This window comes from Nelumbo nucifera, chromosome 1 (assembly GCF_055504915.1).
Source record: "Nelumbo nucifera cultivar China Antique chromosome 1, China Antique-T2T, whole genome shotgun sequence".
Taxonomy (NCBI): Eukaryota; Viridiplantae; Streptophyta; class Magnoliopsida; order Proteales; family Nelumbonaceae; genus Nelumbo; species Nelumbo nucifera.
Genome location: NC_142649.1, coordinates 63,094,013 through 63,115,672, shown reverse-complemented (window position 1 = coordinate 63,115,672; position 21,660 = coordinate 63,094,013). Strand labels below are relative to the sequence as shown.

Genomic DNA, 21,660 nt, shown 5'->3' with positions numbered 1-21,660 from the left:
CCTGAAGAAGCTATTCTCCCGACTTGGCACTTCGCGAGCTATAATTAGTGATAGGGAAACTCACTTCTGCAATAACCAATTTGAGCGGTTAATGCAAAAATATGGAATTACACATAAATTGGCTTACCCCTTATCACCCTTAAACTAGTGGCTAAGTGGAGTTGGTTAACAGGGAGCTCAAAAGAATTATGGAAAAGACTTTAGCATCTGTTAGAAAAGATTGGTCCATTAAGTTAGATGATGCATTATGGGCATACAAAACTGCATATAAGACACCCATTGGCATGTCCCCCTACAGGTTGGTCTTTGGTAAAGCATGCCATTTACTAGTAGAATTAGAGCACAAGGCCTATTGGGCTCTTAAATTCTTGAATTTTGATATTGAGGCCACAGGGGCTAAAAGAAGGCTGCAATTGAATGAGATGGACGAATTCAGACTTGCCGCCTATGAAAATGCCAAGGTCTATAAAGAAAGAATTAAAAGATGGCATGATAAGAATTTGCTGAGGCGGAATTTTTATGTTGGGCAGCAGGTATTGTTATATAATTCCCGTCTCCGCCTGTTCCTAGGCAAGCTGAGATCCAGGTGGTCTGGACCCTTCACCATCACTCAGGTCTTTCCTCATGGGGCTATAGAAATCACCCACCCGGTTCAGGGCACATTTAAAGTAAATGGCCAGCGCCTGAAACCATATTTAGTGGGCGGTACTGTACCCCCTCCATCCACTGTTTATCTTGACAACCAATGATCTTCTTGTTCATGAACGGGTTAAGGCATATTTTCTTCATTTTTTTAGGATATTAGTTAGTAAAATAAAGATCTCTTTCTCAAAATTTCAATTCATTTTTAGCAGAAGAGGCTTCCCACCAAAGTGCCCATTTTATTATCCAGGGAGTCCTCTATTCACCCTTCTCTTTACTTGCTATTGCTTTTGTTGGTTTTATTGTCATTCTCTAACACTAGGAACATTGTGGACAATGTTCATCTTAAGTGTGGAGGAGTGAGCCTAAGGCTAGGGTGTGGGAGCTGAAACCATGCACCTCATTCACCCCAACATTATACAGGCAATGACATATCCAAGTAGACTGGAACCCCTCAAGTTCATTGCTATTTATTAGGTGATTTTTAAGAAGGAATACAATGAGTTGAGGGAGACCAATGTAATTGTTAAGTTTTTATATTTGCGAAGGACCCAACTTAATATATGCATGAGAAAAAGGGGGAACTGAATATGTCTTTCAGCATAACTAGCCTTAACTACCTTCATATGTATGAAAGCACTTGATTTCATTGTTAATGGTCAAGAAAGCTAGTGCACATCTGAATTGCTGAAACATGAGGTTCAATAATTGAGCCCAAATTGACTCCACTATTTTGAGTTGAATAGTAAAACTAGTAGCTCAAAACATGAGTCTTACCTCAAGAAAAAAAGAGTGTGTGAGATAGAGCATAAAATGCACTCACACTAAAAGAAGAAGAAAAAGGTGAGACGGAGCATAAAATGCACTCTCCCCTAGAAATAAGTATTTATGGTGACAGCTAAGGTTCAAAAGAGCATATTAAAGTTGAACTCTCATTAAGATATAGTTACATATGTGAACTTAGTTCAATTTGATTATTAATTTTGACAATCAATGAGCTGATTTATATTGAGTGGGAGTGAAGACTGGACTGTGAAGAAATTCATATTCTCCTTTGCTTGGATCTTATACATGTGTTAAATGGTAGTTTACAAGAATAGGAGCTGAACAATTACAAAAGTTCCCCGACTACTCAATGCATTTCTATCTTAAAAAAAATTCATTAGGTAAATGGTGAGAATAAAAGGGGAGAATGTTCAGTTTATGGCTGATGTCTTTGCTTGAGGACAAGCAAAAGCTTAAGTGTGGGGGTATTTGATGAACATACAATTTATCTATAATTTATGAGGACTTTGCATTAATTATTATGCCGGTTTTATTTAATTTTGCCTTAATTTAGCTTTATGCTAAGAAAAGATTTCAGGGGTAATTAATCCAAGAAAAAGAAGGCAAAAAGTAAGAAAAAAAGGTCCAAAAAGACCAAATTCAGCCTAGCCCGGTTATGGAAGCAAGAGAGCACAATTTGGCCCAAGAAATACAAGTTGATTCATTGAAAAAATTCAAGAAAAGAAAGCCTAGCAAAGAGTAAAATTCGGCCTAGCAGAGAAGGCCCATTCTCAGCCCAAAAGAGCAACATAGAGTGTAACTATCATGTGCTAAGAGGGACCCTAAGTGCAGCCCAAAGAGCTAGGGGCGGCAACCCTTAGAAGGCTTTCAAGAGAGAACTCTAGAAACCTCAAGAAGGGGGTGTAATACACCCCATTCTAGAGGCTTCAAGAAGGGGCAAGAGCCCCCTTGAAAATCTATATAAGGAGGCATCTAGAAGGGGGGAGAGGTGTTCAATTGCTTGAGATCAAGGCTCTCCCACTCCTAGAGGTTCGAACACCTTGAAGAGAAGAGAAGAGAATAAGGGCTAGGCGCAAGGAGGGGAAGAAGAAGGGCTGAAGGAGTTCAGGTCAAGCTAGTAAGAAGAGAATGTGAGTTCAAAATTTGGGGTTTTTGATTCAGAGATCTATTGTAAGAAGGGCTGAAGGAATTCAATTCAGATTTGAATTGATGCCTAAGATGTGTTTGAAGAAATGCATGCATGAATGATTAGATCCTTGATAGAGATATAGGGATCATCATTCATGCATAGGATGAACATGCACTTGAAAAATGCTGCTCATGACTTGGGGTTTCACCAAACCAAGGTTTAATCATGGCCTATTCGAATGACTCAAGTTGATTGATGGTTGAATCTTGAAATTGGGTTTTATTTCTTACTCTTCTAACCTGAATTTAGGGCAATTGAGCTAATGTTTTAGATAGATTTTAGTTTAGGATTTTTAGTTTTTTAATAAAGTTTTAATTTGTTGTTGATCAAATAAGAAGTGACAAATTTAGTATTAGTAATTGTTTTCTAAATCCTTGTGGGAATGATACTTCACTCACTACTTTATTACTTGAACGGGTAGTGCACTTGCTAATGCCACGATGATCTGGTCAACTGGCCAAAACTGCGATTTAATGGAAAAACTGGTGACCCGATCACAGTTTTAGAAACCAACTGTTTTTTATTTTATTTTATTTTTTAGTACTTAATGCAAACTTATAGAGGGCATAACTTTGTGCTCGGATGACAAATTGGGGTTATCTTTTTTGTTTTGGGTAACTTTCAAGATCTACATGTTCCTAAGGTGACAAGCCCCACTATTTTTGCCAAAAAATGCATTTTTTGCCTCAAATCTTAATTTTTAATATAAAAATTTGAAATTAAAACAAAAATATATATGTAATAGAAGAATGCAATTATATATTTTGAATATATGCATATAGTTAATATAATTATGAATATAATTATATATCATATAATTGTGGATATTATAGAATTTGATATATATTATATAAATTATATTACACTAGATTATAATATTAAACAAAATAAAAAATATGTTATAACAGAATATAATTATATATTTTGAATATATTATAATATAATATATAGCTTATTATTAAATATATAAATTCTAATTATTACACACACATATATAATATATATTATATTTTAATATATTCAAAATATATAATTATATTCTGTCATACCATATTATTTTATTTCATTTTATATTATAATGTAATGCAATCTAATTATACAATCATATGATTTATAATTATATACATAATAATATAAACTAGCAAGGCTAATGACAGGACAATTTGCCTCTGGACCACTTGCTAAGAAAAAACTTAGAATTAGAATTGTGTGTAAATGGCAAAATGCAAAATTAAATAAAATAATTTTTTTTTTCAATTTTATTTTGTATGTCCTTATAAATAAAAGCAAGTTTGTGCAAAATCACACTTCTTTTCAAAATTAATCCAAAAAGAAAATAATTATTTTTCAGGTGGGATCATTCCCAGCTGCAATGTACCTATAATCAAATTGTGGACATTAAGAGATAGTAGAAAATGCACTCATGAAACTAACTTACAAAGCTAAATGTGGAAAGCGCACGCAAAGGTTTTTCAAACTAATATGTAATATACACTTTTTTCAGAATAAATAATGGATTTACATAATAAGAAATAAAAGTGGGTACATGAGATGATGTACAAAGTAAGAAAATTCTATCACTAGACAGATCTTCCTTGTAGACATCTAAAGAGTTTAATTGAGCTATCCTCCTAAGGGCTGCCATCCTCTCCTCTAGCCACTTTATAGTATTAACATAGGAAAGACAGTCCCAACTCTTTTGCAGTTAGGAGCCCTTTTAAGTGCAGCTAAAATGTCAGCCTTTGTAGAACCCAAGGTTTTTAAAATCGAACTGGTTAGGGGTTCGGTTCTTGGGTCAAACGGTTCGACTGTTCAAATAGAACGAATAGCCCGTTTGACAAAAACAAATAAAAAAATAAAAAACAACCAAACCGTTGGACGGTTCAAACGGTTTATTGACCAAATCATTAATTAAAAAAAGCTAAAATTGATGGCCTAATGAGTGTTGAAGCTTTATGAATATGGCAAACAAGCATTAGACTTGTAAAAAATTTACGAGACTGAAAATATACTCACTTCATCAAATTTGTTCCAATGAAGGAAAACATAAGTGAAATGAAAGGCATAGGACTGAAGTCATCAAATAATTTAGTTGTTAAACTTGGCAAGTATTACTTGTTCTTAATTTCTCCTGTAGCTAGCATGCTGACAGTCTTAATCAAAGAGTATGATTCTGCACATCATCATCCTGCTATATTTCAGGAAATGGTATAGGAGAGAATAATTCTTTACCATAGTGGTCTTCTGATGATAAAGCATATATATATATATATATATATATTAATTTAGTCATTCACCACAGGGATGGATTTTCCCAGCTGTGATGATAACATGGTTGAGTAACTCATTCTGAGTCATACTCAGTTGTATTTTTTTATTAGTTATGAATTTTATAGACATCCCTTTTGAAACAGAAGCTGACTTTTGATTTGCTAGACAGAAAATGATCAAATTGATCGACTTCAAAGGTTGATATGTTCATTTTTCTGATTAGCCTAAGAGTCAATCCTTAATCAGATAAACATTATTCTCTAAATAACACAAGCTTGAATTTAACATGAGTTGCGTGTTTATGAACTGCTCAGTCAGAAATCGTTAAGGAATAATATCAGTGGGAATCTGATTTGGGATACTTTGTGCTAGAAAGGTTCTATTTGTGCCTTTTGTTCTCTCACATCTTCACGAGCATTAATGATTCATTTAGTCAAGGTGACATACAGATAATGTATCATTACCGCCACCATCCGGAGTACACATCTCAGCCCCACAACGTTCTACATTACATTCCTGTCGTGCATTGGGAACATTTTTCGATGATGACATTATCAGGTCTGATACTATCATTGGGAGATGTTTTCAATACACGGCGGGAATGTACTGTGGGACATTGTGAGGCGGGGATGTAAATTCTGGCATCCCTACTGCTGCTTGGAGAGAGAATATTCGTCTCTCCCCAGTTTTTCTCTTAACATAAAGGGCAAAAGGAACATTTCATCATTTTCATTATACAGAAATAGTAAGGGTGGTTTAAGGCAATAATTAAAAGGGTATATTTAAGTCAATTAACTAAACCAAGGGTAATTTAAGAAATTTGAGTACATATTTTACCCAAAACCAAAAGGTAAGGCAGGTGTTTACAACCATTAAATTAACATGGTGTTTGGAAGTGTAGATGTTTTTTGGGACGGATTTTCAATAAAAAATGCCTATGCTTTCAAGACCTATTTTTCAAAAAAAAAAAACACTTCTACCACATAGGCAATGAGCAACAATATACTGTTCGGTAAGGTAATTTTCATTACCGTTTTTTTTTGTATGTGCTGCCAGGTAAACACCATATATCAGTCAATCATTGGGGGAAACGGTTCACCGATGCATTAACGTTTCATGCATCGATGGGCTTCTGATTTTCGAAGCACGCCCGATTTTTTAATAATTGGCTGAACCAAACAATAAGATACGTGGGCATTTGTTGAAACGCCTGTGTGGATAGTAACGTGGCACCGTTTTTTTTTAAAACGGCCACGGTTCCAAATATCCCCTGAGAATCTCCTAAGAGGAGGAATGTAAAGGGATGTATAATTTATTCGTTCGAACAGAGAAGAGACGGGAGAGGAAAAAAAGTGCGAGAAATGAAGACCGCTCCGAAGATTATTTTGCTATTCAGAGACGCCGACGGCGTCGGATCTGCAATTGCCGACGCCCTGCAACCCAACCACAATTCTACTCTTCAAAGAACGTAAGCCTTCCTCCCATGCTCCTCTAGAGGTAAACAGAAGGTTATCAAAGAAATGAAAGGAAAAGCATGTTTTTCTCACTTGTCACCACCTCGTTAATCAGACTCGGATGGTCCTATTATATTTTTCTTTTATTATTTATTTTACTTTAATTTTCTTACAGAAAAACTTCTTTCGAGCTATCGTTGGATAGGTACGGGATCAAAGATGTCAAAGCTTCGGGAGACGCCATTCATTTTATTGATCACGAGGGCTTGTATCAGGTATTCAGGTGCCACCAGTTCTCTTCCCTTGAGATGCTGTTATCTGCTTAAATTTGTCTGGATACAGCTTATTTGTAAAAGTTTTGGATTGATGACCTACTGTAACAGATTGCTAATAAATTTTCGTATAAGAGATACATATGCTTCTTTAAGATGTTAGCAGTGCAAACTCATATTAGGGTTTTTGATTTCCGTTTGCTTCTGAACGAATGGATTACCGTATGGCTCTTTATACAGGGTCATGACCTTCCACTGATTATGCATCATCACCCAAAGGCGATAACCGAATGTGTTTTACTCATTAGAGTCCCAAGAATATATTAATCCACATACTTGACCCATAGTTATTAAAGGGTTGCTTAGGAGCCCAGCCTGAACACCTTCACTTGTATATAAAAGGCGCTTATCTAGGTGAGTAGGTGCCCGCCTAGGCAACAAAATGCAAGGTGCTACATTTAATAGTATTGATATGTTGCATTGTATTAGTATGTGTATTGATATACTCAAGCAAAGAAAAAGAATGAAAGAAGAGAAAGAGTCTGCCCCCTTTCCCTAAACAGTGGCTCCACTCCTTATTTTTTTTCTTCTTTTCTTACTCTCTATCTTAAATTTTTACTATATACAGTTATGGTCTTCTCTAGTTGTTAATTTGATATGAAATTGCTATTTTTCAATTTATAAGCATGTCAATTTGTAAACAAAACTAGGAAACTAACCAAAAACATATATATTTTTTTGGTTTTAATTTTATAGAATTCTTTTGCCTAGGCAACTACTTGTTTCACTGTATCTAGAAATTGCCTATACTCCTTAATCATCAACATCATCTGCTAATCTTTGTCGAAACTGTATGGAGTCGGCTATATGAATCCTGTTATGCCAATCTGTTCTATTCAGTGCCATATCCATTGTTACTGATGTTGCAAGCTGTAACAGATCACACCTTAACAATTATGGCCAATAAAAATGATTTTCTCTTTTCTGTAAAACAGTTTCACCATTGAGACTTGGAAGATATTTGATTTTGTGATCTGCTTCAGAGACTTGGAAGATATTTGATTTTCTGTAAAACAGTTTCACCATATCAAAGCATAACCCATGAAAATGTCAGGTATAGACCATGGGGGTCTATAGTGTTTTTTCTTTTTGATAAATAAATGGTGTTTGTTTTGTATGAAATAGTTTTATTACAGGACGGAAGGGACGTGTAAAATCACCTTCTGGAAAGAGAACGGGGGAAGTATGGTTAGTAGGTGGGGCAGTTGATGACATGCTAAGTGACATTTACTATAACTTTGCACTGGAAACGTTTTCATTGAATACTAAGCCAAGTCCAAGGCAGAACTTCAATCCACCCTAGAAGTGTCTTACTCCTTGTTTAGACTATGTGGTAAAAATGACCATAAATATGATATCTGGGATCATATAGTCAGAATACCTCAACCCCTCTCCTATCCATGGGTCCTATGTAGATCCACTGCTTATCTATTCTGGACTCTGATGCATCTATGCATTTCAATGCCTTTTGCCTTGAACATTCTGGTGAGATACCGCTCACCTCGGAAGCCCCTTCGAGGGTGGCTTAACCTCCTGAAACAGAAAATGGAGAGGAAGAAGAGAAGGGAAGGTAGGAAAAGAGGGATTCAGTGAAAGAGAAAACAGGGGATATTCATTCATGCCTTCTTTAAAAGAGTATGGCCTTATATATCTGTCCTACAGGTGTACTCATAGAGGGAATATCCTCTGATTGGCAGAATAACTAACTGATAACAAACTCTGGGAGATATCATGGAGGGAATATCTTCTGTCGACAGAATCACCCTCTTTGTGTGTAACTAATTCTGAGGCTTTGTCGCCTGTCCCTGAGGCTCTATCGCCTGTCCTTTCTGCTTCCTTGAGTACTGCTGATTGGTAGTGGCCTGCTCCACTCCCTATGTTGGGTTTGGGGAAGGTATTTGGGTCCCAACAATTCCTCCCTCCTTAGCTTTGACCTTGCCCTCAAGGTCTAGGTTCGGGAACCTCTCATTCAGCCTTAGATAAGGTTCCCAAGTGGCGTCTTCTAGGGGCAGCCCGGCCCATTCTACCTTGGCTTCTGGTACAACCTGCCCACCTCGTCGGACCCATCGAAAATCCACAATTTTGATGGGCTCTGTGTAAATGTCCCCTTCTTCAGTGAATTGGGGTAAGCTAGATGAGATAGGAGTATGATTTCCCGCAGCCTTCTTGAGAAGAGATATGTGAAACATTGGATGAAGCTTCGAGGTAGTAGGGAGGTCCAATTTGTAAGCAACAAGGCCCACTCTTTCCAGCACCTTGTAGGGCCCATAATACTTGGGAGCTAGCTTGTGCCAAGCCCGTCTTACCACTGAGACCTGGCGGTAAGGTTGGAGCTTAAGGTAGACAAAATCACCCACCTGAAACTCTAATGGGCGGTGGTGAGAGTCATAGCTAATCTTCATTCGTTGCTGGGCCTTTGTCAAATTGGCCTTGAGCAGTCTAAGAATCTCGTCTCTTTCCAGTAGGCGAGTCTCTACTTCCGCCACCTTGGACGACCCATATTCATAGGGTAATATGGGAGGGGGTTCTCTGCCATATAGGGCCTTGAAAGGTGTCATCCCTGCAGCTGACTGATAAGTTGAGTTGTACCAGTATTCTGCCCACAGAAGCCAGTGAGCCCATTGTCTAGGCTTCTCCCCAATGAAGCATCTAAGGTAGGCTTCTAAGCATCGATTAATGACTTTAGTCTGTCCATCAGTTTGCGGGGGTGATAGCTGGTGGATGGGTTTAGTCGGGTTCCTTGCAATCTGAAGTACTCCTTCCAAAATGAACTTAGGAAGGCAGGGTCTTGGTCCGAGACAATGGATCTTGGTGTTCCATGCAGTTTCGCCACGTCCCGTATGAAAATGTCGGCCACCATCGCTGCAGTGTAAGGGTGGGGCAAAGCAGAGAAGTGGCTATACTTGGTGAGGCGGTCAACCACTACCATGATGACCTCTTTTCTTGCAGAACGAGGGAGTCCCGTGATGAAATCCATGGAGAGGTCTTCCCACACTTGCTCTGGAATCTTGAGGGGTTGTAGAAGGCCCGCAGGTGACTGTGAGGAGTATTTCTGTTGTTGGCAAGTTGGGCATTCTGATACATAGTGCAACACATCCTTGCGCATTCCTACCCAATGGTAGTGGCTGCTGAGTCTTTTTAGGGTCCGTAGCACCCCTGAATGTCCTCCCAACGCGGAATCATGAAACAACCTTAGCAGTTCAGTTTTGTGGGTGGAATTTGGAGCAACCACAAACCTACCCTTGAAGAAAAGATCAGGCCCCACAATTTGGTAACCCGGAACCTGAGAAGGGTCACTTTTCCACCTTTCCCTGATGTCTTGCAGCTGTGGATCAGATCTGGCTTCTTGAGCTTCAAATAAGGGAAAACTGGGTCAGCTCTTCTACCCGTGATAAGGCATCAACTACTTTGTTGGCAGGCCCAGGTTTATACTCGATGTGGTAGTCGAATTCCATTAGTTTACTAAGCCATTTTTGCTGCTCCGAGGTCTGCACCCTTTGTTCTGCTATGCACTTCAAACTTCTTTGGTCTGTCCTTATGATAAATTGACATCCCAATAGGTATGCACACCATTTCTGTACTGCCATTACCACGACCATCATTTCCTTGACATAGGTGGACTGATTTTGGTGAGCTGCTAAGAGAGCTTTGTTGAAATAAGCAATGGGTTGCCCCTTCTGCATCAGAACGGCCCCCATTCCGACACCCGATGCATCACACTCTATCTCAAAGGGTTGAGAGAAATCCAGAAGAGTGAGGACTGGAGGGCTAGAAACTGCTGTCTTCAAGTCTTCAAAGGCCCGTTGGGCATCATCAGCCCACCCAAAAGAATCCTTCTTTAACAGGCGTGTTAGAGGGGCGGCCATAAGCCCATACCCCTTAATGAAGCGCCTATAATAACTGGTAAGCCCAAGAAAACCCTGAGAGCCTTTACAGTGGTGGGCTTGGGCCATTTTTGGATGGCACCTATCTTTTTTGGGTCTGCCATGACCTGGCCTGCAACAACCACATGGCCTAAGTACCGAATCTGTCTTTGTCCAAAGGAGCACTTTGCCAATTTGGCATGCAACTAGTGTTCTCTCAGAATTGTGAGGGTAAGTTTAAGATGTTTCATATGGGTGCCCCAATCCTTGCTGTAAACCAAGATGTCATCGAAAAATACCAGAATAAATTGCCTTAAGAAAGGCCTGAAGATGTCATTCATGAGGGCCTGAAAGGTGGAGGGGGCGTTGGTAAGACCAAACGGCATAACTAGAAACTCATAATGGCCATCGTGGGTCCTAAAGGCTGTCTTATGGATATCAGCCTGGTGAACCCGGATCTGATGATACTCGGACCGCAGGTCCAGTTTGGAGAACACTTGTGCTTCCCCTAACTCGTCCAACAGTTCATCAATGAGAGGTATTGGGAACTTGTCCTTCACTGTAATCTGATTCAGGGCCCGGTAATCTATGCAAAACCGCCAACTACCATCCTTCTTCTTCACTAGGAGTACGGGGGATGAAAACGGGCTGGTGCTGGTCTGTATATGCCTCTTGTCCAGTAGCTCTTTTACTGCCTTCTCAATTTCCAGCTTTTGGAAATAAGGGTATCTATATGGCCTCACATTGGCTGGTTTGGATTCGGCTAAGAGGGGTATCTAATGGTCATGGGCCCGGGGTGGAGGTAACTGGTTCGGTTCCTTGAATATGTCACCAAATTGATCGAGGATCGATCTTAGGCTCTGGTGTTGGGCTTCAGTAGGTTGGTCACAGTCCTGATTGTTTAAAATTGGAACTGTGGGCCGAATGCCTAAATGCATAAACAAGGGCTGTCCAGTATCCTTGGAGGCCTGTATTATAGAGGCTAAGGTATCACCTCGGGGACTAGGGGGCCGCACCCCTTGCAAATGGCAGGTCTGTCCATTTTGGCAAAAATCCATTGTCATTCTGGCCCAATCACACAGTGCAGGACCTAGGCCACATAACCAATGGATTCCCAAAATAATATCAGCCCCCGAGAATTCCAATGGGTGGAGATCTACCACGAAATTATGGCCCTGTACGAGGATCCTTTCCTTCTTACATACACCATCACATAACATCCGATTCCCATTAGCCACATGGATTGAAAAGAGAGGAGTGGGGTGTATAGTCATACCTAGTTGCTTTGCCAAACGGCAAGTGATGAAATTCAAAGTAGAGCCACTGTCAATCAAAACCATCACAGGTCGGCCACCCAATCTTCCTTCTACTCGCATGGACTGAAGAGGGTTGAGGCCCATGAGAGCGTGTAGAGAGATCTCGGCTCCAACCGGTTCTGGTTCGCCTGATATCAGCTCACAGTCTTCGAGGTGCTCTGGTTCTGTCCCCTCCGGTTCTCCCTCTGTTTGAAGGAGAAATACTCGCTGGACCCGACACTTATGGCCCGGCCCAAACTTATCATCACAGTTGTAACAGAGGCCCTTCTCGCGTCGGGCCTGCATCTCAGCCCACGAGAGGCGCTTGAAAGGCATAGTGGGCCTGGGCAAAATGGGCTTCTGAGGATCCCCAACTTGTTTTTGGGGTTGCTGTTCGGCCCGCTGGAGAGCCCTCACATTCGGATAGGATGGCTTGCTAGTCCTACGCATGCTATCAATCTTCTCTTCTTGCAAGCGAGCCATGCCCACCGCCGCCATGACTGTCGCTGGTCGAAGAGCTCTCACTTCCAGGCAGATGTCTTCTCTGAGACCTCCCACAAAACACCCAACCAAGGCTTTCTCCAGCCATCCGTGTACTCTGGTCGCCATTCTTTCGAACTCGAGCTGGTAGTCTGCTACTGTCCCCGTCTGTTTTAATCGAGTGAGGAGTTCGTCATAATCCACGAACGCCGTCGGCCCAAAACGGATGCACAGAGCTTCTGTGAACTCCGCCCAAGCTACCTGAGGATGGGTTTGTCGATACCATTGAAGCCAGAGAATAGCGTCTCCTTCAAGGTGAATGGAGGCGATGGCGACGCGCTGGTGTGCAGGGGTTTCATGATACTCGAAGAATCTCTCTGCTCTGAAGATCCAAGGAATGGGATCTCCACCGGAATAGTTGGGAAAATTGATTTTAGTAACCTTTCCGGCGGGGTAACCTCCAGTTCCCTGGCTACCGGAAACAGAGGCGTCGGCCCCTGTTGGCTGACTGGTCTCGCCGGACTGTTGTTGGGAGGCGAGGTTAGAGATGACCACCTTGAGATCCCTGAGTTCGTTCAGTATTTGGTGGAACCCAATCTCAAGTTGGTCGACTCTGTCTTCCATGGTAGAGGATCTTGTCTGCGGCATAGCTGGTCTACAACCTTGCTCTGATACCAACTTGGTGAGATACCACTCACCTCGGAAGCCCCTTCGAGGGTGGCTTAACCTCCTGAAACAGAAAATGGAGAGGAAGAAGAGAAGGGAAGGTAGGAAGAGAGGGATTCAGTGAAAGAGAAAACAGGGGATATTCATTCATGCCTTCTTTAAAAGAGTATGGCCTTATATATCTGGCCTACAGGTGTAATCATAGAGGGAATATCCTCTGATTGGCAGAATAACTAACTGATAACAAACTCTGGGAGATATCATGGAGGGAATATCTTCTGTCGACAGAATCACCCTCTCTGTGTGTAACTAATTCTGAGGCTCTGTCGCCTGTCCTTTCTGCTTCCTTGATTACTGCTGATGGGTAGTGGCCTGCTCCACTCCCTGTGTTGGGTTTGGGGAAGGTATTTGGGTCCCAACACATTCTCTGTAGCATACATGCCATTTTTGAAGGTGCTGTCACCTTTTTGTCTGTCTGGTAGATCATACATTGTTCTTTTTTACAAATAATAGTAATACCATTGGGTGAAACATTGTACATATTATCCTGTATATGAAGAGATTTGAATTCGACTTTTACTGTTTTAGTAGCTTGTCTGGGAGGAAAAATAAAAACTGCAAGGCAATGTGTGGTTGTTAGTGATTGATTACGATCAATCAGAAAAAATAAAAAGACATAAGAAAATTCTATGTTTTAATGCTATGGGAAATCTGTTTAGTGTGGAGCCTCAACAGTAGTTAGTTTTCCTTTCTGATTATTTCTCTTCAACTTGCAAAGCTTTTGCCACAATAAACATTTATAGCAGGTTCATTGATCATTATGTACTAACTAATTTGTCCAACCATTGCTCAAAAGAATCTTTTCATTTTTCCAGGTGTCTCTTTTGCTTCTACAATACTATGATCCGCCAATTATTGCCTGTGCTGTTAATGAACTCTTGGCATCAATAATGGGAGAAAACTCTTCCTCCATGCTCACACTCATACTCCCATTTCTTGTGGCTGCATCAAAGCTTGAGAAGGAAATGAAAAGTTCAATACCGGGTAACCACAAAGTTGCATTGTCTGGTGTTCAAATAGGTCCAGAGACAGATTTTACTCGGGCCATGATTGCTAGAATCCAGAAGGCACCGCCTTCATTACAGATTCATTATGAACCTCTGGCTTGCTTGCTTCAGTTGGTCCGTGTCTTGAAGCTACCAAGTTTTCTTCTCATTGGACCAACTGCTCAACACCAATCCAAAAGAACTCCTGATGAAGACATTGAGGTATTCATTCTTCAATCATCAATTTTGTTTTCTTTTAGAAAATTCACCCTTTTCTATTAATATTTAATATTGCCAGTGAGAAACTTGAAGTTCAGGGATTATTTAATTTTTTTTTCGATAAAAGGTAAAGTATTTCATTAACAGAAGACTGAAAAAAGATCCAGCCTTGCCCACTGAGGAACTGAGCAAGGCAAAGCTTTGTACAACTCAGAAAAACCAAAAAAAAAGAACATCATACAAAAAGATTTCTATACTCCAAAAAAGAACTATAAGGACAATTCTTGAACAGTTTGTGCGTTGCCACCCAGGAGTGTAACCTTCTCCAAATGCTTCTTAAGACTTCCTCCTATGATCTCAACTGATTTTCAAAGAGTCTCTTGTTTCTTTCCAACCAGATTGACCACACCACCACCGCTGGCAGCACCTTCCATACAATCTTACCTCTTCTCAATAGACCCCTTAGACCCCAACCCTGTAACAGATCCAATACATTCCTTGGGAGGCACGACTGAACTCCAATAACCTCTAACATTTTCATCCAAATTACCCAACTAAATCTGCAGTGCAGGAAAAGATGCTCCAACTTTTCGGAGTTGTTGCCACATAGGACACATCTACTTGGTTCTACTACTCAGCCTCTCTTTGTCAGATTGCCAGCTGTTAAGCACTTCCCTAAGGCTGTCACCCATTTATAGAAGGAGACTTTTAGAGGAGCCACCGTCCTCCAAATGAGGTCTTTGGGAAAATTATCTTCCTCCCCCCTGCAAAGGCTGCTGTAAAAAGAATTGACTGAGAAACTACCTGATTTCTCCTTTGCCCAAATCCTCCTGTCCCCCCTTGTTCTATCTGCCCTTGTCGCGCTCAGGATCTACATCAACTCCTCCCATTGTTCCACTTCCCAATCATTCAGGTTCCTTCTAAAACTGGGACACCATACACCTGCCCCTCCAACCTGAGAAAACACCTCCGACACCAAACACTCCTTGTTGATGGAAATATCAAAGAGGGTTGGGAATCTGTCCTTAAGAGGGTGATCCCCGCACCAGACCTCCTTCCAAAATCTGACTCTAGAACCATCTCCTACTTCCATTCTTAAACCTTGTCTGAAATCCTTCTCTGACTTTTGAATACCCTTCCAGACCGCACATTCATAAGATAAATTTGATTCCCCTGGGTCCCAATTTGAGTTCCTTGAGCCATACTTATCCTCTATTACTTTTCTCCATTGACTTGTGGTCTGCTCATTCCACCTCCAATACCATTTCCCAAGACAAGCCAAATTAAACTTTCTCACATTCCTTAAACCCAAGCCTCCCGCCTTTCTAGATTTACAAGCTTTACTCCAACTGACTAAATGGAATTTAAGCTCATTGTTAGGAACTGCCTAACTCAGGGACTCTTTCGAAGGAGCCTGCCTCCATAATGAGAGAGAGAGAGGTTGTATTCCCAATTCAATAATCGATTCTGTTATAACACTGCTGTTATTTATACATTGCTGTTACAATTCTGTTATACCAGCCTCTCCACTTGTCCAGTCCACTTGTCTAGTTTGTTATTTAGTTTGTTCTAGTGGTTGGCTGTTAATTCTGTTGTACCAGCCTCTCCACTTGTCTAGTTTGTTATTTAGTTTGTTCTAGTGGTTGGCTGTTAGTTATATTCTTTAAAGGCTGACGTGGCCTTTTCTTGTACACTTATATTCCCTTTATTTGTGTCTCAACAGTCCCTCCTCCCTTGAAAGCGACCTTGCCCTCAAGGTCTAGATGTGGAAATCTATTATGTAAATCCAAGTAAGGTTCCCAAGTTGCATCCTCAATTGGGAGACCTGACCATACCACCGATGCCTTTGGTTCGATGTGATTCCCTTTGCGTATTCACATGAAATCTGTTCCTTAGGTTCCTGGAAGATCCCTGAGAACTTCTGAAGTAGCTGCTGTAGTTGTGTGCGGCCCTCTTCGGATCTGCTTTCTTGGGCTAGAATGGGGCTGTTCTTGTGGGAGTCTATCTGCATTAAAACGATGTGGGCTGGGTTTGCTGCTTGTTTCCTTAGGGAGGCGAGGCTAATAGGTCCTGGACCCTTGGACAGCTGCCCTTGAATATGCACCTGTGAGCTGCCCATTTGGAAATCCATGGTGAGGCGGGTCCAATCACATATCACCGGCCCTAGTTGCCTTAACCATTGGACTCCGAGAACTTCATCTGCTCCACTGATTTCCAAGGGGTGCAGATCCACCTCGAACTCATGTCTTTGTATCCTTATCTTTAATTCTGTGCACGTACTGTCACATACCAGGTTGCTCCCATTAGCTACGTGCACCTGAAAGGCTGCACATGGTTGGACCGGAACCTCTAGTTGTCTGACCAATGTTTGGGTGATGAAATTGAGGGTGCTGCCACTGTCTATCAGAACCGACACATGGCACCCTTGTATCAGTCCGGTTACTCTCATAGTTTGAGAAGAAGCAAGACCGGTCAAGGCTTGCAGGGATACTTTCGGGTATTCCTTTGTCCATTGTACCCATTCTTGGTTGTCCCTTGGCTCCTCAATGTCAGCTGATTGCTCGACATATTCGGTTTCAGGTTGAAGGAAGAAAACTTGGGGGATCTTACAGCGATGGTCCGGCCCGAATTTGTCTCCACATGCATAACAAAGGCCCTTTTCCCGTTGGGCTTGCATCTCAACCCAGGTTAACCTCTTGGCTGAGTCAGGGCCTGAGCCAGAGTTGGCGTCCTTGCCTGTGATTCCTACTCCTGATCTGGGCTCCGGTTTACCCAAGATACCTGGTTCTTGGTTCGGTATACCTGGTCTGATCGTAGCTCCCAAAGGTCGATTAATCCTTCTCAGTTTGTCTTCATGTAATCGAGCAAATGCTGCTGCTTCAAGAACGGTGGTGGGCTGCATGGCTTTTACCTCCAGCCGCAATTCTTCCCTAAGTCCACCGACAAAACTGCCGACAAGCGCATTTTCTGGCCAGCCTTGCACGCGCACAACCAATCTTTTGAATGCCATCTGATAATCTTGGACGGAGTCGGTCTGTCGTAGCTTCACGAGGCTTTCATCATAGTTCTCAAAAGCTGAGACTCCAAATCGCATGGTTAAGGCGTCGATGAAGTTTGCCCATGTGTCCCTTGGGTGCCGTCGCCGGTACCACTGGTACTAGACGATCGCCTCTCCTTCCAGGTGTGCAGCAGCTAATGGAACACGATCAGGTCCTTGTGTGTCGTGATAATCGAAGTATCTTTCTGTTCGCAGAAGCCAGGAAGTGGGATCTCCCCCTGCGAAGATGGGAAACTCAATTCTTGTTGTTCTTGATCCGCTTCAATGACTGGTGTCACTATGCTCTTCTTGAATTTGCGCAGGTGGTGCCTGTGCCAGTCGTTCCAGCAAGGATGCCAAGCTTTTCTTGATTTCTTTGACGTCGGCTGATATTCTTTGCATTTCTCCTTCCATGTTGTTGACTCTGTTCTCCATTGCTGATGACCTGGTGCTTGGCATCTTGGCTTTGATACCAGCTTGTTAGGAACTACCTAACTCAGGGACTCTTTCGAGGGAGCCTGCCTCCAGAATGAGAGAGAGAGAGAGAGAGAGAGAGAGAGAGGTTGTATTCCCAATTCAATAATCAATTCTGTTATAACACTGCTGTTACAATTCTGTTATACCAGCCTCTCCACTTGTCCAGTCCACTTGTCTAGTTTGTTATTTAGTTTGTTCTAGTGGTTGGCTGTTAATTCTGTTGTACCAGCCTCTCCACTTGTCCAGTCCACTTGTCTAGTTTGTTATTTAGTTTGTTCTAGTGGTTGGCTGTTAGTTATATTCTTTAAAGGCTGATGTGGCCTTTTCTTGTACACTTATATTCCCTTTATTTGTGTCTCAACACTCATCCTTCCATCCCTGCCAAAGAAAAATCTCTCATTGTCTTCCCCAACTTCTTAGCCGCACTAGTTGGAATAAAGAAGAGAGACAACAAGTAGGTAGGAAGAGAAGACAAAACACTTTTTAATAGCATAAGTTTCCTTCCCTTTGAAAGATACCTTGATTTCCAAGAGGCAAGTTTCCTTTCCATTCTTTCCATCACCGGGTCCCAAATCTTCTTAGAAGTGCATTTTTCCCCAAGCGGCATCCCCAAGTACTTTGTTGGCAATTTTCCAACCTTGCATCCTACAGTATGTGCCATTACTTCCATGTTTGGACCATTCCCCACTGCCATTAGCTCACTTTTATGCATATTGACTTTCAGGCCAGAGACCACTTCAAACCAAATCAAAATCATTCTGATTTTTTCCACCTGATTTTTTGCTGCATTGACAAAGAAAAGAGTATCATCAGCATACTGCAGCAGTGCTATCTCCACTTCTTGACCCACCTTGGAGCCTTCAAGTACTCCTTCCACTGTCTTATTCACCATCATACTTAGAGCTTCCGATACACAAATAAATAGTAAGGGAGAGAGGGGGTCCCCTTGCCTTAGACCCCTCAAGTTTTGAAATCTGCCTACTGAAACACCATTTACCAAGATAGAGAAGCTGGCTGTTGTTACACACCTTTATCCAATTCCTCCACCTCCTAATCCAAAAACTCCCAATTTACATGGTCGTACGCCTTTTCCATGTCCACTCTGAGCAATTCCCCCTCCTCCCCACTTTTGGAGTCGATGAGTTCATTTGCCACTAGAATGCCATCGATAATTTGCCTCCCATCTACAAACACTCCCTGAGATTCTGATATTAGTTTTCCCATTACCCTCTCATTCTTTTAGCTAACACCTTTGCCACCACTTTATAGACACTGCTAACAAGGCTTATTGGTCTGAAATCTTTCAATCCCATCGCCCCTTTCTTCTTGGTAATTAAAGCCAAAAAAGTAGAGTTTACACTTCTTTCGAACGCCCCATTCTGATGGAACTCCTAGAAAACTTTCATTAGGTCCTCTTTCATGAAACTCCAACTTCTTTTAAAATATTCCATTGTGAATCCATCTGGATCTGGTGCTTTGTCACCTTCCATTTCCTCAATTGCGGCTCTTATTTCCTCTTCTGAGAACACTGCTTCCAGGGGTTACTTAATGAAGTAACACAACACACAGGCAAGCGTTATATAGTGGCATCTGTTGTAGAATTCCTACCTATCCTGTTCTTTAAGGTTTCAGTTATCTGTTATTTCTTGTGTATTCTTACATATATACATTTGAAGGTTGCTGTGGTTCTTTTCATCATTTGTTAAGCTCAGGTAGAATTGATTGCATGTGGGTTGTTTAGCAAATCATTGAAAACCTGGTTATAATTTATAAATGACTCGAGATTTCAGAAAGTTTACAAGGTAGAACTTGGTTATGATTTTTTCCCAATGGTGAAGTCCAGGTAGAACTGGATGCATTTGAGGAGTTTTGCATATCATGGAAAACTTGGTTCTGATTTATAAATCTGAAGACTTGTCTGAATTTCTTTGAGAAGTCAGTAGGTTTAAAAGGTAGTTGTGTCTTTTTATCATTTTCATGACTGAATGGAATAAAACCTTTAAACCACTTGGAGTCCAGAAGTAGCACTACGGAGGCATATATGTAATTTCAATTTTTTTTTTGAGCAGAGGTAAAATATAATTGTATTGATGTAAAAGGTCCTTTGTACAAAGGGAAGCTGTACACACCAAATCAGAAGGACCTCAAAAGAAGGTCATCCTCAAAAAATTACAATCAGAAGTAACCTCTTTAAAGTCAGTAAATATAGACAACCAACTTCTAACACAACCTGAAGCCGTATCGATGACTAAAGCTTCAGTAGAGGTTTTAAGATCAAAGACCCTGCTCTTCCTTTCTGTCCAAACCGCCCACATAATTTCTAAGGGAATAGAAGACCAGCAAATCTTTCCTTTCTTAGTCATCCCTTGGATCTGCCAAGCTTCCAGGCGGGCTTTAACTGAGGCTGCCAGCTAGAATGGTGATAAGTAACCATATACCCATAAAATTAATGTGCAGGGTAATAGCATAGAAGGCACACCAGCTAACCATCTATCAAGATAATTTCTTTTCCTTGATCTGAATTGCCACTAGTAGATAATTTGTTTCAAAGCCCAGAAGATTAATTAGTCCCTAAGGGCTTGTATGCTCTGACTCATTCCTGCACCTGGCCACCATCCCATTGAATGGTGTTTGGCCCATTTGTGCATGCAACCATCATGGGGAAGGGTTTCACTTAAAACCACCTAATGTTCATTCTTTTTGTCTGCATGGATTTGCAACATTGGAACCAAGTTCATGGTAGAAAACCTTCGCTAACTTGGGAGCTCTAACTGTGGAAGTTACAATACTAGTATTTTATGCACTAGTCTTTGACATCCAAAGGAATAGTTGGGCATTGAATGAATTAATTTAATTTCAAAATTTCCCCTTATACCCACTATGAGTCATAAGAAAAATGTTTAATAAAAATAGGGTAGGTCATTTTAGGATTGACTTATCTCTCTCTCTCTCTCCCCTCCCCAACATTCCGGACTTCCAGTGACCACTGCATTTTATGTGATGATTTAATGCTTCGCAAGTCGAATTTAATGATTCAGTTCATGGTTTCCAAAAGGGCTGTGAAATAATTTATTGAACTATTTAGCTCTGTTTCTATGTTTAAATGTGTGAAGCGTTACTGCAGCAGTATTGTTGTATCGTTAAATTAATAAATGTAAACTATCTAATGTCCCAGTGACCTTTGTTTGCAGGCACTTTATGAGTTGGGAGAGTTCTTGGCGAGCAGTGTTAACTTGTGCTTTTTGAGGGATAGAATTCATTGGAATCCAACAAAGAAGCAGAGGGACAATTTGGAGCCATGGCGAGCACTGTATGGTTAAAACTTCGTTTGTGATAACGAACAAGATTTAAAAGGCAGCCTTTCATTTGATGAACCAGGTTCTGGACGGTTTACTGAAAAGAGTTTTGGGTCTTCATCAAGTTCCCATCTTTTTTCTTGCATTTGTCTTCTTTTTACCCCACCTTTTTTTTTTCGAATATCTATCAAGTCTTTATACAAACCTTCTCTTCTAGGAATTTCTTTTTTGGCTTCAGGCAGCATTAACTCTTTTCACGTGTGACTCTTTTGGCTACACATTTTCAATACAGGGGATGATCTGAGTCCGGATCTTGTCCCAAAACAGGGTCTCAACTGTCTCTCCCAACTGCAATCCCAGCTGAAACATTTCGCCATGAAGGACAAGAGAGATGTTACCAATGCATGGCTGCAATGGCTGTTTGTGGGACTAGATCCGAACTCAGATGATCTATCTTTTCAGTCTTCGAAGTCTCAAAATTGCCGTAGATACGCTTAATTTGTGCTCGATTTCAATTTTCTAACTCTTTTGCCAAATGTATTTTTCAAGCTTGGTATGAGAATTGAGAATTCGGACTGAAACTTGACGATTCACCTATTGGTTAAAA

General features: G+C 41.1%; 1 protein-coding gene across 1 annotated transcript; it reads left to right on the top strand.

The window, feature by feature from the left end:
- The first annotated feature begins 6,167 nt into the window (after positions 1 to 6,167).
- LOC104594291 (period circadian protein) lies at positions 6,168 to 21,310 on the top strand. Its single transcript, XM_010254529.3, has 4 exons — positions 6,168 to 6,356; positions 6,518 to 6,617; positions 13,854 to 14,246; positions 20,949 to 21,310. The coding sequence occupies exons 1-4, from the start codon at positions 6,250 to 6,252 to the stop codon at positions 21,075 to 21,077; spliced, it is 729 nt and encodes a 242-aa protein (XP_010252831.1). The 5' UTR covers positions 6,168 to 6,249; the 3' UTR covers positions 21,078 to 21,310.
- Positions 21,311 to 21,660: the final 350 nt, after the last annotated feature.

Bases quoted from the DNA above. Each gene is read 5' to 3' on its own strand.
- LOC104594291 (XM_010254529.3), top strand. From the start codon at position 6,250: ATGAAGACCGCTCCGAAGATTATTTTGCTATTCAGAGACGCCGACGGC. The intron at 6,357-6,517 runs GTAAGCCTTCCT...ATTTTCTTACAG, and splicing joins AATTCTACTCTTCAAAGAAC to AAAAACTTCTTTCGAGCTAT. The intron at 14,247-20,948 runs GTATTCATTCTT...CTTTGTTTGCAG, and splicing joins CTCCTGATGAAGACATTGAG to GCACTTTATGAGTTGGGAGA.